At 51.0% G+C, this 17,730-nt stretch overlaps 1 protein-coding gene across 2 annotated transcripts in view; it reads right to left on the bottom strand.

Annotated features, from left to right (window-relative positions):
- Nucleotides 1–2,941: 2,941 nt before the first annotated feature.
- The window catches only part of GRIK3 (glutamate ionotropic receptor kainate type subunit 3), a 213,674-nt gene continuing 198,885 nt past the window's right edge, over nt 2,942–17,730 (bottom strand). The window contains exons 13-16 of one of the 2 annotated variants that reach the window (XM_063104311.1): nt 16,977–17,194; nt 6,479–6,701; nt 5,729–5,979; nt 2,942–3,136 (exon numbers count right to left, since the gene is read on the bottom strand). In XM_063104311.1, coding sequence (XP_062960381.1) covers nt 2,942–3,136; nt 5,729–5,979; nt 6,479–6,701; nt 16,977–17,194 — 887 coding nt within the window. Of the gene's footprint in view, nt 3,177–5,728; nt 5,980–6,478; nt 6,702–16,976; nt 17,195–17,730 lie in introns of both variants that reach the window. The other variant, XM_063104312.1, reaches the window with a different exon arrangement.

The raw sequence follows: 17,730 nt of genomic DNA on the forward strand, positions 1-17,730 counted from the left end.
CACTCCTTTTATGAAAAATCTTGCCATCCCACGCCACTTCTTCTTCCTGCTATCACAATCTACATATGTGCATAGCCTCAGAAGAGCATGATGTGTCCACGTAGTGTCATGCACAAAAGCACACACGTGTGTGTGACATGAACATGCACGTGGGCATGTGCTATGAAACCGTGCTGGACAAAATCAGACAGTGGGTGATGACTGTTGTTGGGGAGAGCAAAGCGGCAAACACCTTCGTTAGAATTAGGGAATCCCCGATATCTGGAAATTGCAAGAAGAAAAGGGTTTTCCCTTCAAATGGGACACCCCGCCTATAGCAAACGAGCCACCAGCCAACCTGAAGGGTTTTGCCCTGACGTGGCCCATCTCCTTGTGCGTCTGTCCATACAGGACAGCAAACCTCTGTGACAAATGATCTCTCCCATGACAGAAGTGCAAACATACCCTGATGCCCTCCCTTCCTGACTGATTGTCCATGTTCCTGCTGTGAGTTGGGACATATGTGGGTGTCTCAACATGTGTGCATGAGCACACTCACATACACACTCACAAACTCTAATTCCATATGGCTCCTCATGTACAACATGCACTGACCCATGTTGCACGACTGTCTGGTCTGTCCTCCCCCTTGCTCTCTGCTGTGCACACAATACTACACACACATGTGAACACACACTCACACACGGACCCCTCGGGGACATGGCTTCTCCTTTTACATGTATTTGGCTACGCTGCAGGTTTTATCCTGTCCTCCATCCTCTGCCATTCAGTGCACAAATGCACACACACAAAAGCATACATACCCACGCATGCATGCATGCGTGGGTATGTATACTTGCCAGGACCCCATTATGACATGGCTTCTCCTGTTTTTTACATATACGGGGCTCTGCTGCTTGTCCAGATTTGTATCCTTCATCCCTAATTCACTCATGTATGTGCACGTACACGCACACACACTCACATACCCCCAGATCCCAAAGGATTCACTTATTATTGCATGCCCTGGACTATGTTATATATCCAAATCTGTCCTTCGCCCCTAGCCCCCGAAGCTCACACACGCGAAGACAAATACACACATGCACACACGCCTGCACTCCAAAGTTCATGACAGCATGGCTTTTCCTGTCATTACACACATGGGGCTATGCTGTATGTCCAGCCCTCTTCTCCCTCCTGCAACAGACAGCCTGGAGGAGGGACAGTATTTAGCACTTGAGCCCACTGTGGTGTCCTGCTTTGCTAGAGATTACCCTTCACCCCAGCTGATCAGGCCCTTGAATCCAAGTGTAGCTCTTCCCTAACCAGGCTCCCCAACAGCAACAGGAGAGAGGTGGGAGGGGAGTGGCTGCTGTCCCCTGGTTCCTGTCCAGAAGCTCCAGCCTTCCCTCCCCTGCTCAAAGGCTGCCCTCTGTCCTTGGTCACAGGCTGCCTGCCAGCCCCATCGTGTTCTCTTTAAGGACACTTTGTGCCTAACCCTTCATGTCTCAGTCTTTGCCAAGAATCTTAAAGTCACAGACCCCTAGAGTATCCATTGCAGCGGCTGACCCACAGATCATCTGGTCCACCCCCTCCCTGGTGCCCAAGCTGCTGCTACTCTCTGCTGTCTTCCCCCAGCCCATAGGGTCGCAGCTGCTCTGGACAAGAGACAAGGGGCCAGGATGGCCTTGTGTCTCTGTGTGGGGTCTTTGGTTAATTTTCCAGGAGGCAGCTTCTCCCTCTCCCCCTTTGGGGCCTTCCTGCCCCTGGAAACTTTTTCTGGGGACTATCTTTAGGTTTAGCAAGTGCAGGAGGCCAGGAGTTCTTTGTCCCCTCTGGCTTTGCCCATCTACCCCAAAGTCAGCCTGTGCAGCAGGACTCTGACCCCTCTTTTAAGGAAGGGTGACCTGACTTACACTTCGATCTAGGCCACTCTTCCTTCTGAGATGACAGAGAGAGGCCAAGGTCAACTGGCCAGGAGTGGGGAGTTGCTGATGAGTAGATGGTGAAGAGCCAGGTTCCCAAATGCCAACAGGGTTTAGAAACAGCTTGCTAACCAGCAACATAGGATCCACTGGCCCCAGGGCCTGTGGGACTTCCACGGAATCCACTGTTCCTCTGCTGGGCTTCAAATATTGGCTGAATGTCTGGCATCCTTTGTGAAAGACTTAGGGGGTCCCCTCTTCTCTGGCCAGAAAGCAGAGAAGAATATGCTGTGACCACTCCCCTACTTATGTTTGCAGAGACCTTCTAGAGGAGTGGGAGCCATTGGGACACTGTCCACATGAATCCAAAATGGCAGCCTCTATCTGTGCATTCTTTTCTCTCCCATACCTCAAGCTCTTTTCCCCTGTGGGCTCTTTGCCTTCAGCTTTGCCAAGACAGGGGCTGCTGTGGGTGATGACAAGTCCAGAAGACCAGGACTACCTGAACAGCTCCTGAGGGATGAAGTCTTCATTTTGATGGGATGGCCATTCTTCATCTTTAGCTCTCATTGGTAGCCACATTATAACACCCTTAAGACACCTAAGGCTTGTGTCTCTGGTTTCATGGTCAAGCCCTAGGAGGCCTGCACTCTTGGGGAAGGAGAGTCAATATAAGACTTGTCTCCCATTTTCTGTGGCCTCTGCAGGGTCATGGCAGAAACTTCTGACTCTAGAGGAGGGTTGAGGGGAGATGAGTTTGGTCTGAGAGAGGCATGTGCTTCCTTTGGCCTTGGCTGTCTTGGCTGGCAGCTTTAGAAACCCATAGAAGAAATAAGAGGAGAATGAAGCCCAAGCAGCTGGCCTGAGGGCCTGCTGGTTTCCTGGTAGGTAATGGCAGATGGCTCCTGGCCCAACAGGCGGGCAGTAGCTCTGGTCCCCAAGCCTGGTGTGGGGGCAGGCGACAGTCCTTCTGGTCTCCTTTGCTTTCCCCTGCCCTGTCTGCCCTAGGCCTGTGGTCCCCACCCCACCTGTGCCTAGGGGAACACAGGGGCTAATGATGTGCTGCAGGACATGCTGTCCTTGCCTGGAAGCCGGCGGTCATTGAACGTGTGCATGTTGATGACGGCATCAGTCTTGACCATCATGGGAGGCTGCGGCTTGTGCTTGACCCGACGCTGGCAGGTGAGGGAGAAACGGATCTCATCGGCCACAGTGCTGCAGAAGGAACGCTGGGGAAGTGGGGGAGGAAAAGGGGCACATGGGTGAAGCCTGGTCCTGCAATTCTGGCCAACACTTCCCCTTCCTCCCAGAGCCTCTGCTAAGGCTACCCATCTACCTCACACCATCACTCCACCCATCTCCCTGCTCCCTGCAAGATGATTAGTTTGTGTAGCAGTCTACAAAGCCTCATGTTCTTGTTTGGGGACTCGGGTAGATAGGGCAGGTATTGTCATCTTATCCCCTTTTTACAGATGAGTAAACTGAGGCTCTGATTGGCATGCATGTTAAAGTTTGAGGAACTCTGGTTTACCTGCCTGGTTTTTCTCCACTAAACTCTGAGGGCAGGAACCAGCCAGTTTCATCCCCATGAGCCCCACCCCAGCACTCAGCCTTTCCAAGTCAGTTCTCAAGAAATACTTGATGAACATATGCATAGCCCTTCTCCTGGGAGGGCTTGCAGTGAAGGGGAAGAGTCCTTGTCCTCCCACTCAGGAAAGTGCAGCATGTGTTTGTCAAGGTGGGCACCTGGGAGGTAAATCCCTGCAGGGCTGCTGGGTGGCAGTGGCCTCCTTCTGGCCTGGGTCCCTGCAGATAGCCAAGAGGGACAGCAAGAGTGCAGTGTTATCCACATGTGTCTGATGGTGGTGGCTTCTATGAGATCAACTGCCAGAGTTGTCCTGGGGCTTAGATGGAAGGCAGTGAAGGCTGTCGATGCCTGAACTGACCCAATGAGGCCAGAGCTTTAGCACCAGGACCACTTGGCTGCAGGTCATGGGGGCAGGGAAATGGGGACTGGGCTTTGAATTCTGGCTCTGCTTCTTACCAGCTGTGACCTCTCTAGGCCTCCCCTTCTTCACCAGCTAAATGCAGAATATCATCCCTCCCCATCTGCTGATCATCATTCCACAAATATTTAATGAGACCCTACTATGTGCCAGGCACTATTCTAGGTATTAGGCATAAGCAGCAAAGATGACAGATAAAGTCTTAGCCCTTTGGGAGCTCGTGGTCTAATGATGTGATGTAAACATAATAAACATGTGAACAAGTAAATAATTTCAGATAGCAATAACTATTATTATAAGAATAAAGCAGTGAAATGGGATGGAGAGGGATTGGGAATGGGGACAGGTAAGGAAGCCTATTTGAGCAGGTGACATTTTAACTGAACCCTGAATGACCAGAGGAGCTGAGAGTAGGCCCTCTGGGGGAACAGCATTCCAGGAGCAGCATGTGCCAAGGGCCTGATGCAGAAACATGCTTTGTGTGTTAAGGACTAAAAAGGAGGCCAGTGTGTGTGGAGCAGAGTAAGGGAGGGGATGGTTAGAGAGAGGTCAGAGAATGGGCCATAGGCTTTTTGGTGAAATATAGAGCTCATTCCAATTGTAATGGGAATTCCTAAATAATTTGGTCATTGTTCTTTTTCAATGTATCGTTTTTTTAATCATTCCTTATTGTTGGACACTTAGGTTTTCCCCCATTTTTTCATGCTATAACTAACACTTCAATAAACATCTGTGTATATAAAACTGCACATGTCCTTGACCACTTCCACAGGGTACACCTCTAAAAGTAGAAATTGGCTGGTCAAAATGTATGGCCAGTTTTAAAGGCTCTGCACATACTGTGAAGCTGCCGTCAAGAAACGTGCCTACTTCTCTCAGCAATACCGGGAAGTGGCCCTTTCCTTACTCCTGTGCTAACTCTTAACACCAGCTATTATCTTTCTCCTGCTCTTTGTTGACTTAGGCTTGCTGGTTATAGAGGATTCCATTTCATTTTTGATGGATATATAAGCTGCCTGTTTTAATGGTCCCCAATCCATACGATTTAACTGTGATCTCCTTCCACACTGGACCTGGATCCCTTTGAACTTCTCTGTGAGAAGCACTTCGCCCCCAGCCCAGGCATACATTTAAATCACCCTGCAGGCTTTCTTAAAACGCCAGTACCAGGCTCCACCACAGACAAATTAAAGAGTCTCTGGGAGTGAGGCCAGGGCATTAGCACTTAAGAACTCTTTCCCTGTGATTCTAATTTGCTTCTGGACCCAGAACCACTGCCCAACTGTGTTTGAATTAATCAGACAGGTTGAGCCTCTGCACACTTCTACCTTCCGCACACTTGGGCTGACCCTCTTAACTTTTTTTTTTAAAAACTTTTGATTATGGAAATTTCCAAATATATGCAAAAGTAGAGAGAACAGTATAATGAACCCCTATGCAACCATCACCCAGCTTCAACAATTACCCTAGAGGGTTTTACGCAGGGAAATGACATGGTTTGAATTAAGTTTTAAACACTGGCTGCTGGGTGAATTGTGCATGGCTGGCAGCTGGAGGCCAGTTTGGAGGCTACAGCAGAGTCCAGGCTGGAGGTGATGGCAGCTTGGCCTGGGGGTGGTGACAGCAATGGGAAGCCATGCTTGGCCGGACAGAGGTAGGGCCGGCAGGACTCCCTGGTGGATGGATGCAGGTGGGCTGTTGTGAGGTGAGATGGGACACCACTGTGTGCCTGGCACGTAGGAGGGAGAAACTGGTGCAAATCCCGTTCTTCTACCTCCACCCCTTCGCATGCAGGCCCCAGCTCCGGGCACTCACTTGCTCTCGCTCTGCAGTTTTGCGGAGCTTGTACACGAACTCGCCCACGGCTACCAGCACAGACAGGACCAGGCCGGCCGCCAGGACGATGAAGATGCCCCCAATCTTCTGGATCCCCAGGGCGCTGGCCTCTTTGTTGTCCTCCTCGGGGCACCCGCTGCCCCGCCACCACTTCTCCTTCATGATGTGCAGCTTGTCCTCCTCCTGCAGCTGCAGGATGGCGATGGTGATCTTGTCCCGGTATGGGGAGCCTGAGTAAGGGACAGGGGACCCCTGGCTGTCAGCGATCAGCACCGGCCGCCATCACTAGCCCTCAGAGTCAGCTTGTGAATTGGGGGACCGTGTCACTGTTAGGCCTACATTTAAATCTTCATGTGGCATCTTGGCAGGTGGAAGTGCCCTGATTTGGGGTGGGGTGGGAGGCCTTGCCCATTGGACATCTGTCCCTACTGGCCCTGGAAGGCCCATGGTGTCTGGGCTGCACCAGCAGAGGTGCATGAGACAAGGTAGACGTGACCTCTGGGAACGGACCCTCCTTTGTGATGTCCCAGTTCTCAGTGCTTAGGCTAGAGCTGGCCTCATGAGGCACGTGGCTCATCCCCCTGCTTCCGGGCTGAGGAAATGCCACCTTTCCAGGTTCAGTCAGATGAGCTGAGAGAGGAGCAGGAGACCGTGTGCATAAGTCAACCTTGGGGGAGATCGCCTGTCCTCGGTCCACGACCCCCCACCTGCCCACAGCCCCTCACTCACCCATGGGTGTGCCAATGCCATAGCCCTTGGAGTCGATGAGGCCCCCAATCTGCGTGAGGTTGCAGTTCCTCTGCGTGACGTACTCGATGGTCGTGGACTCCATGAGCAGCGCGTAGTCAGCCGTGAGGGTCCTCTGGATGCCCTCCTCATTGTTTTTCACCAGCGCCGAGGGCTTGCTGCTCATGAAGGCCCACATCTTCTCGAAGGTGGAGATCTTGGATTTCTGGGCCGGAAGGAAGGAGGGGCGCACACACAGTTACTGAGCACGCCAAGGACCAAGCTCCCCAGGGCTCGGGCCACTGACCTGTCTGTAATCTTCAGAGAAAGGGCATGCCACCCATTGCTCAGATGTGGAAACTGAGGCCCTGGGAGGCGAGGTCCCCAAACACACAGGTGGTGGGTGACAAAGCCAAGATTCAGACTCAGGCCCACTTCCTGAAAACCCTTGGTTCTTTACCTTGACACAAGTGGTCTTTAAACTGACTTTAAAAAAATTAATTCTCTTTCTCTAACATTTATTAAACAATTAGCATGTGCAAACCTTGTTCTAAGTGTTTTGCCTGCATTAACTCACTGATTCTTTACAGGGATCACAGGAGGCAAGTACTATCATTAGCCCCATTTTATAGATGGGGGGATTGGGGCATGGCTGTCATTTGTCTAAGGTTACCCAGATACAAGTGGCAAAAGCAGACTTCAAACCCAGGTTATCTGGCTCCAGAGCCTATACTCCTAACCACTCACCAGCACTGCCTCATAGGAACCACTATGAGGGTGGGGAGGGAGAGACAGATGCCGACTATGGCAGAGCTGCTGGGTCTTGTGCCCCTCGCTTCCACTTCAACCAAAGCAGGCCCCTTTAGGCGCTGTGTTTCAGGGGAAGGCTTTGAAGCATGGGCTCCTTTAGACAGTGAGAGAGAAGCAGGGAGAGAATTGCAGAGACAGGGAAGAATGAGGGCAGCTGGAGTAGGCGGTCTGCAAGCCCCTTTGGCTGCTCCAGAGACTAAGGTTGTAGGGTCCTGGGCTGGCCGCTGTTATGTGGACAGAATCAGCATCCCTAAGACCAGGCCTGTTTGGTGGGTGGCTGAGCCTGCCCTGGGGAGGAGGTCCCTGGGGCCAAGGGAGAGGAGGGCCAGGGCGGAGCGTCCCCTGATGCCTGGGAGACTGGGCAGAGCAGGGTGCATGGCGTTCGTGACATTTCTTGGGAATTTAGTGCCTGCCAGCTGCCTGCTCCCAGCAGCCCTGGCTGGTCCCATGGGAGCAGGTGGCTCTGCAGGCCCCATCGCACGTGGCTGTTTCCAAGTCTGGCTGTGCCTGTCTGTGATGTCAGCCTGTCTGAGTGGCACCCAGCCCAGCTCTGGTGTGCGTGATGGCAGGAGTGCGCTGGAACAGGCTGGTGCAGGACTGGGGGATGGGCAGGGGATGGAGAAGAAAACGTGCCTGCCAGGAGCCAGGAGCCAGGTGTGGAGCCTGGGAGGAGAGTGCGCTACCTGCTCTCCAGGTGCTCCCTAGCTCTGACAAGGGCTGTCTCTTCCAAAACTGGGTCCTGGAGACCCAAGAGTGTCCTAGGGAGGAGGCAACAAGGACAGGAGGGAGCTCCAAAGCAGCAGGCAGGACCCCTTGGAATTCCACCTGAGCATGGAATCGTTGGGTGCCAGGGATGCCTCCTTTGGGCACGGGGCCTGGGGGCACCTTCACAGACAAGCAGCCACTCCCCCACCCGCAAATTTCCCTGCCCAGGAGCCAAAGGCCTGGAAGGGCTCAGATGCTGCAGCTTCACTGGGCTGCTCCCAGCTCCTCCTGGTGCTCAGCCAGTCCTGCTTCCAGCTGTGCCTGCTCTCCAGCTACTCCACTCTCCAGCTGCTCTCTATGTATGCAACCCTCGTCTCCACACCGCATGTGCCGCCCAGCTCCTCCACTGCCCAGCTATTCTTCCACCTCAGCTCTTCCTGCCGGCCCAGGTGCTCACCCCATAGCCACTCCTGCCCTTAAAAATACTGGTCTCCAGCTCTTCCGACTCCTCACATGTTTCTTGTTTTCTAGATCATCTCTCATGTGCAGATTCTCCCACTTCCAACTTACCCTCTCTGTTCCTCTCTCACTGTTATGCTCCCTCCCCATACTCTGCTGTGTAGGGAAGCTTCTAAATGAATTCTAATGACTCCCAGCTCCTGGTATTCATACCTGTGTGCAATTCCACCTCTTGAGTGTGGGCTGGACGTACTGACTTGCTTTTATTTAACTCTTCCCAAAAGTGATGGGAGGTCACTTCCAAGATTAGGTTACAAGAGACTGTGACTTCCATCTTGCGTGTACTTTCTCTGGCTCTTCTCTGATGGAAGCCAGTGCCATGTTGCGAGTTGCCCTAGGGAGAGGCCCACAAGGCAAGGAACAGAGGGAAACCTCTGGCCAACAGTCTGTGAATAACTGAAGCCCTCAGTCCAACAACCTAGGAAGGACCAAGTGCTGCCAACAACCACATCACTGAGCTTAGAAGCTGTGCCTTGAAATGACTGCAGCATTAGCCAACACCTGACTGCAGCCTTGTGAGGGACAGCAAGAGTGGAGGGACAGCCAGAGGACTCAGCTAGGCTGTGCTGGACTCTTGATCCACAAGCCGTGAGACCACAAACACTGTTTTAAGATACTAAGTTTTGGATAATTTGTTATGCAGCAATAGACAACTAGTACATCCTCTCGCCCATATAGTCACAAGCTACTTCTGTTCCTGATATAGCTGCTTTTAAAGATAATTATTAATTCCAACTATCCCTACCATCAAATTATTTAAGTCCAACCTTCCCTGCTTTGCCAGATACACATGCTCCCCAGATACTTTACGATCCTGGTTATTGTAACCTAAATACTGTTCTCCCTTCAGTGACGCCAGCTCCTCAGCTCCTGTCCATCCCTCTTCTGCTTTATAAATTCTCCCTCTTTTACCAGAGATGGGAACCAGGGGTAGATGAGACAATCAGGGCTCTGCTTACCCCTCAGTGCACTCACCCGTTCATCCACCATCCGTCTATCCATCCATCCCCTCATTCATCTGGCCATGCTTTCACCCACACACTGTCTACACACTAATTCATTCTACCAACTAGCTAACTATCCACCTAGACTTTTACCTATTTACCCACCTATTCATCCATCTGTCCATCACCCAGCTATCCATCCTTCTCTCCACCTCATGCATCTTACGCACTCCACTCACTTCCCAAGCAACCAGTCATCCATCCAATAAATCCTGAGTCTTGGCAAATGAATTTGACAATGAATCACTCAGGGAGCCCTGCTCCACTCCTTCTGTCTCAGAATGGGACGAGAACTTCTTTCTCCAAACTCCTCCAGGCGTCCCCTCCCCGCAGCACTGCACTCCTACACACAGGCCTGCCTGACACCAAAACATATGCTCTTTCCAGTAACACAACACTGTAGAGGAAAACGAATTCCATTTGGGGGCAGGAGGGAGTGTTGAGGCAGATGGGCTTTGGGGATAGACACATGAAAGCTACCAGTGGGTAAAGGAACTCAATGAGGAAGATGGGAAAGGACACCAGAGAGCCTGGGCCAATCGAGACAGGAGGTGACAATAAGGCAGGAAGCTGGCTGGGATGCTCATCTCAGAGGTTCCAGTGCCAGCAAATTCACTACCTCCATTACCTGTAGGCAGGTGAGTCTGGAATCTGCTTCCCTGGAGTGGCCGTCCCCTGTCCTTGTCCTATATCTTGGGGACCCCCTTCTCAACCACATGTGTTCATGGTCTCTGGTTCCCCTTAAGTTCTGTCCTTCTGTTCTTCAGTGATTCTGTGACTCTCAGGCACAACCCTGAAAATCTTCTTGTGACACATGTGAAGCAGGGAGAAATAAAACTGGGACCCCTCCTGGAATCTCAGGCCCCTCCCCCATCTCTATGGGCCTGGTCATCAGAGGCCTGAGTTCCTGTCACTGGCCTGAGCTATAGTCGCCACCCCAGGGAACAGAGTCCCACATCCCATTTTCCTACGGCTCCTGTGTCATCCTGCCTGTTCCAGCTCTGGTGCGGACCTTAATAAAGACTGCTTCAGGGCCAGTCGCCCAATCAATTAATGGCATCATTTGGAGCAGCCAATACAGGGTGACGTGCCAGGATGGGTATGCTTTTTTTATCAGGAAAATTGGCAAGAAAGTAAGTTTCAGGCTCACGACTTTCAATTCCAGCTTCCTCAAAGAAGTAAATTGATTTTCCCCAACTGAAGATACTTAATCTTGAGAATTTAACATTTCTGTACAAGAGGATGCATATAGGTCTTTATATACATATATAAATATATATTTCAATTCCAAAGGGAGCTGAATCTCCGCGAATGTGTGCAGAGAGGCAGCGGCAAAGTGATTCCATGCAAGACCTTGGGTATTTTCCATACTGAAAAGGAGACCTTTTCCTAAATTAATTGGCTCTCTTATCCCTGGGTGTGGAGTCTTTGGCCTTATCAGATCCGTGGACTCAAGCAGTTAATCATTTCTCTTGGGTTATTTCTGTGGGGACCAGGAGGCCTCTCTGAGTCTACTGCCTCTGCCCGCTGCTACAGCCCTCTCGTGAGACAGACTCGCTGATCCTCCATCCCAGCAGCAGCCCTTGATGTGTGCACAGGTCCCTGAGGCTTGCCTGTGAGGGGCTGCAGGGAGAGGGGGGGTGAGGGAGTGGTTGGAGGTAGCGGGAGGAATCAGCTCCATTGCATGGACTCTGGTGTCGCACCAACCTGGGTTCAAATGCCAACCCCTTCTGTGATCACCAGCAAATAGCATCCTATCTCTGAGCCTCACTTCCCACATCTGTAAAATGGGGATTATAAGAATAACTACTGCCTAGGCCCATCATGAACATTCAACAAAAAAGGCATGTGAGGTGCTTAACACAGGGCCTGGCTCCTCAGGCTCGATAAATGGTTGGTATCATTATTTCTCCTTAAGTCTCCTTAATTCACTTTAAGGCTCAGTTTTCTTATCTAGAAATTGGGGATAAGAACCTCTGCAGTGCAGAACTGCTATGAAAACTAAATGACACAATACACACAGGTAGAAAACTCTAATGCTAATAGGGAAATAACTAAAGAGGCTGGGTGGGATTCTGTAAACTGGAGACAAATGTCACTTTTCAGCTCCTGACAAGTGTTCTGCAGGAGAGCCGGCTCAGGGATGCCAACCAGGTCTTTCACATTTTCAAGAAGCTGGAAATATGAATTTTTTAAATGCAAAAACCTCCCAATTTTAAAATGCTGGCCACTAATTAAAAATGTACATATATAAATAAGCAACGTATGGCCCCCAAAATCATGTCTATGGGCTGGGCAGGCCTGTGTATCACTAGTTTGCAAGAATAAATAAAAATAGTTATTAACATTTATTGTATGTGTACTCTGTACCAGGTAGTGTTCTAAGCTGTATACATGAATTATCCCATTTAATCATCTCGATAACTCTATGAAGTGGGTACTATTATTACACCTGTTCCATAGATAAGAAAACTAAGGCACAGAAAGGTCACCGGTAACTTAGTTTTCAATAACTTCCTTGTCTTCACTAGCTGTCACTGTGCACCTGTCACTGCTCCTTTGCCTGACCTCTCTGGATTTCTTCCATTCTGAGGATCTCTGGGCTCCACCTGAAGTGCTCAGCTCTGTGCATCCAGTGAGAACAGGCACCAATGTTCTTCACAAATCCCAGAAGTTCTGTTCCAGAAGGACTGGGAAGGGAGAATCTCCAGGGGCCCACTGGCCGGCCCCTCCCTAACATGTTCTGGTCACATCACCTGCCTCTGGAGGGGACTGTGGGGCAAGAGGAGAAAAGGACCCAGCCTGTGGCCCTGTCTTCTGGGTCAGCCAGACAGAAGGGTGTTTAGAAAAGACAACCTTTGCCTACATGCACCTGCGTGCCTAGCCCTGGGCTAACCACTGTGCATACAGCAGCCCAACACTGAATTCTCTTGCAAGCCTCTGCAGGGTGCGAATCAGGATCCATGCCATACAGGTGAGCAAATTGAGGATTGGTGAAGTGAAGTGACTTGCCCAAGGTCACCCAGCAGAGCCATCACCCAAGACTCAAATCCTGGTCTGATTTAAAACTGACGTTGCTTGACTGCGCCAGGCTGCACCACACTGAATTCTGCCTGGTCACTGCATTTCCATGCTCCTGCTCTGCTTCTGCTTAAAGGCAGAGCTAAGGCTCTACATGAGAGAGGCCAGCAAGGGGGTCAGAAGAAACTGGAAGCTGAGATTGGGGAGCATCCTGTCAAGCACCTCCCCCCAGCGTGGGAGACAGTCTGCTATGCAACTGGTGGTAGGGAGGTGGAAGGATGGCCTCTCCCAGCGCCTACCAGGTCACATGCCAGGACTGAGGCCATGCAAGGGGGAGAGCTTCACAATGTCCTGGAATTCTCGGAGTCCACTCCTGCTGCTTTCTTAAGCTGCTTTCCCTCCCGCCCATGATGTGCTCCCCCACCCCCAACCTCCTCTCTCTTCAAAGCTGCTCAGCCTCCCTGCAAAGAACACGCTTTCCCAACATCCTCCTTTACATTTTGCCTACATATTTTTACAGCCAAACAGTGCTTTCAAAGGCCTCCTTTTTCATCTCCTAATTAATTTTTATCTTCCAAGACGGAGGGAGGACAACACAGGAGACGCTTATTTGTGATGTCTGCTGCTCCCTGACAACTCTTCAAATGAAATTTCCTTTGCAATGATGGGGCTGCCTCTAGCCATACATCTCCCAGGCTGTAGGGCAGGGAGCCCGATGGCCCCCCATCCTGCTGTTGTTGTCTTTGGACAGAAAGCGGTTCCCTTCCTCATGTTCTACTCTCACCCGGGGGGCTTTTAGGACTGTTTGCAGCCTAACCAGGAACATGTTAACCACAGAAATGAAGTTCATCTGTTCTGCACTCGGGGACATTCACGAGATGCTACCTGCTTGGTTCTGTCCTTAAAGTTGTCTCCTGCATTTGCCCACTTGGCTCCTGCCACCTTTTCATTCCATCCTTTAATTCAACAATGGCATCCACTCAATGTGAATTATTTGAGCAGCTACGGAGTGCCAGAACTGTGCTGGGCTGGGGTTATAGTTCAACTACCTTGGCTTCACTTTTCCCCAACTGACTCCTGAGGACTGCAGCTGGGTCCTTAGAGAAGCAGTATGAACACAGTGACAAAAAGCATTGCACTAGAGTCAGACTGCTTGGGTTCAAGTTCCAGCTCTGCATTTCACTAGCTGTGTGATGTTAGGCAAGTTGGTTGGTCTCTCTGAGCCTTACATTCATCATGTGTAAAATGGAAATGATGACAATCATCTGCCTAGGCTTAGATAAAAATGTAATCTAGGGCTGCTATGAGAATGATATGTGAAGTGCTCGGAACACAGGCGAAGTTCTCGGAACGAGGCTTGGCACACAGTAAATGCTCAGTAAGTGTTACTGTTATTATTGTTGACTTTGCCAGTGTCTCCTAGACATCTGATGGCTACTCCTGGAGCTGACCCTGGTTTAACACTAGTTCCAGCCTTGGAACTATATAGACTCAAGCTCAGGGGAGAGGACCACCCCTTCAGAAGACCCTCCAGTGGATGTGGGAGAGGGCACTGTGTGTGCAGACAGAATATCTGATCTTGTACTCGGCTCCACCACAGAACTGCTGTGTGTTTGTGGGCAAATCTCCCAGCCCCTCTGGGCCTCTGTTTCTATAGGGTAAACTCAGGTCTCCTTCCACCTCTAACTTCCAAACATTCTGTGACAATAAGTAGGCTATCTCCTGGCCTGGGGAGAAGGTGCGTGGTGGTGGCAAGGCAGGGCAGGAGGTCAGAGTGTCTAGGGTGGGTGTTGCGCTTCCAGCTCCTCCTCTGAGGTGGGGCCAATGCACCACACTCAGACTCCTCTCCATCTACACAACAATCCCAGTGCTGCTGCCAATGAAAGGGAGCCTGGGTGGGAAGAGCCTCACTTGAATTCAGGCAGGAGACAATGTGGTCAGACACAAAGAGGAGTTAATTGACCATCATGAGAGCAAGGAGAGAGGAGTTGATTCTGCAGGAGAGTGGAATTACTGTTTCTGGTCAACGGGCCCTTGTCAGCCCCAGCATCCCAGCTGGTTGGCAGCATCTGTGCCCCTCCTCTGCCCTCCCTGGTGCACTTTTGGCAGGGAAGGTGGGTGAGGGTGGGGTAGGCTGCAGGAGGTGCTGCTTGATATTGAGGACAGCAGCTCAGTGGGGAGCTGGGACCAGGCTCTTGGAAGCCAATCTGAGCATCTTAGCATGAGGGAGGCAAGGGCATCCAATCAGCAGCAATGAGCCTGTGCTGGGCTTATTTATGCCGTTTCGCTTTGATCGGGAGCCCTGCTTAGAGACGGGCTCATGCGTAATGCATGAGAGATACTTTGGCATAGTCAAAGGGCTAGGCCGCAGCCTGGGGATAGGCACGAGCAGGTATGCATGCACGTCCACACATACACATGCACACATGGGCTATTACACACACATACACATACAGAGGCTATTATGCACACATACACAGACACACATGAATGCATGGGCCATCCCCCCACCTCACGCTTATCTAGGCACACCCACGGTGTCAAGCAGGCAGACATGCATATACTCTCCGCACACATATTTGTGTAGACACTCTGGCACACATTTGCATACGCTCATAGGCACATGTCCACTTGCCCAGATCACAGAGATGCATCACACATATGCTCACCAGGACACATACACACAAATGCAAACACTCATGTCTAAGCACAAAGACACATACACCCACACAGGTACCCTCTTGTGCACGGGCATATGTGTGCACAGATGGGTGCACAAGTGCATACTCCCATGTATGATATACTGCCACATGTGCACTGTGCACACATACATATATTCACACACTTGCTCACACTCATGAACATATACAGAGCTCCTAACATGCCTTTGACAATGCTTTTTTCTTGCCTTTGACATGGAAATGACCTCTTGGACAGGTCAAATTTGCAGCTTCCTGGTGGTAGCAGCAATGTCCAAGAGGGAAACCCCTTTCCTCTCTCCTTTCTCTTTATTAAGTAGCTGCTTCCAACCTCAAGGAGGGATGCAGGGGAGGTTGGGGTGGGGAAGACTGCTGGGGGCTCCAGTGCCCAGGAAGAAGAAGGCTTTTCCATTCAACCTCCTCCCTCTCTCTTTACTCAGTCCCCACTGGAGCTGAATCCATCACTCAAAGCTTAGCCTAGAAGGAAGCAAGGGCTGGGGGATGGGGAGCCAGAGCCCAGACTGATTGAGAGTAGCTGATTAGTAAACAAACAAATTAATGAATGAACCTGCAGCCACAGATTTCCCAAATCCTGATCATTTCTGAGAAATAATTAAAGCAATGGTTCTCAAAGTGTGGTCCCAGTAGCATCGGCATTACCTACAAACATTTCAGAAATGCACATTTTTGGCCCCATCCCAGACCTACTGAATTGGGAACTCTGAGGGTGGGGCCCACAATCTGGGTTTTAACAAGTCTTCCTGGAGATTTGAATGCACTTGCAAATCTGAGACCACTGACCTAGAACGTGGGCTTTGGAGGAAGGCAGACCTGGGTCAGCATCTGGCTCCTCCAGCTGTGAGTGCTTGGACAAGCCACTTAACTGCTCTGAGCCTCAGTTTCCACATGTGCAAAATGGAAATAATTATAGTACCAACCTCACGGATTTGTCATGAAGGTTAAATGAGGCCAGGCATTTAGCACAGTGCCTGGCCCACCGTGAGCTCTCTGTGGTGGCAGCTATTGTTACTATTACTTTAATTTCTGCAAGAACATTCACAGCTACTGGTTCTCAGGGCCAGCCAGAATCTCCTAAAACCTAAGTTACTCTGATAGAAGGTGAAAAAACATTGGGGAACTGAGCCAAGACTACAAAGCAACAAAGTCATGGCCGGATATCCAGTAGAGTGTAAATGAGCAGGTGACAGGGACTTTATCTGAAGATACCAGCATTCCAGGAGCGTTACATGAGAAGTAATGTTTGTGAACACTTTTTCAGGTTTTAAGCCTCCTCCCCTCCTTTGAGGATTTGCCCCTGCTGCCCTCCCAGTGGTGGTGTGCTCACCCCCAACCCGAGGCCAGCCTCTTGGAGATGGATGACACTAAGACCCACAGCCAAGGGCAGGGAGCCCCCTGGCCCCAGCGCCTGTCTGTGTGTCTGGGATGCTCTTCTGCTTCTCCAGCCCCTTCTTTTCACCTGTCCTCTGATGATTTAAGGAATTGTAACACATTCACACTGCTTGTCCCAGGTACAGAAACCTCAAGGATTTGTGTTAAGACCAACCCACATGGCCCACATCACCACAGGTCCCCAGTGTCAACTGGTCGAAAGGGGCAGAGGCTGAGCCCGTTGGCTCTGTGTGGTTAGGGAAGGACAGGGACTCATGTCCTTTCCTCTTCTGCTCAGGAAAGGGTCGGGGATGGTCAGCTCATGGTGCTGCAGTGGGAGGGAGACCGCCTCACCTTGAAGAAGGTCATGGTGGCCCCGTCTTTGACAGCTCCATACTCGATTTTGGTTTGCTTGGCCAGGTCGTCGGCAGAGTCGATGGGGGACTCCATGCGCTCCACGGTCAGAAAGGCGGCCAGGTTGGCCGTGTAGGAGGAGATGATGATGAGCGTGAAGAACCACCAGATGCCGCCAATGATGCGCGTGGACAGAGCTTTGGGCATCAGTTCAGACCCTGGGAGAAGGGAGGAGGCAGGCGGTGCCTTACAATGTCCAGACCAGGGCTGCTTGAGTCCTCTGAGTCATGGACTCACACTCTAATAAAAGCAGAAACCCTTTCCCTAGACCAGCAGTTCTCAGAAGTGTGGTCCCTGGGCCAACAGCATCAGCATCACCTGGAAACTTGTTAGAAATACAAATTCTTGGGCCCCACCCCAGGATCTACTCAATCAGTAACTTTGGGGGGCAGGACCCAGCAATCTGTGTTTTGATGAGCCCTCCGAGTGACTGTGATGCAGGCTGTAATTTAAGAACCACTGATCTAGAACAACACACACATGCATAGCACTTCATAGCCTTGTCAGACCCTCGGATGCCTATCTGTAGACCACTTGTGTGGTCCCAGGTGAAGAACCCCTGGGAGTTGGAAGCTCTGGATTCCTGAGTGAATTCTGCTCCCAACTCTCTGTGTGATCTTATGCCAGAAACTTCCCCTCTCTGGGACTCTGCAAAGTGTGGAGAATCGTCCTTCCTCTGCCCCAGTCTCACATA

Source organism: Cynocephalus volans, chromosome 8 (assembly GCF_027409185.1).
Source record: "Cynocephalus volans isolate mCynVol1 chromosome 8, mCynVol1.pri, whole genome shotgun sequence".
NCBI classification, from domain to species: Eukaryota; Metazoa; Chordata; class Mammalia; order Dermoptera; family Cynocephalidae; genus Cynocephalus; species Cynocephalus volans.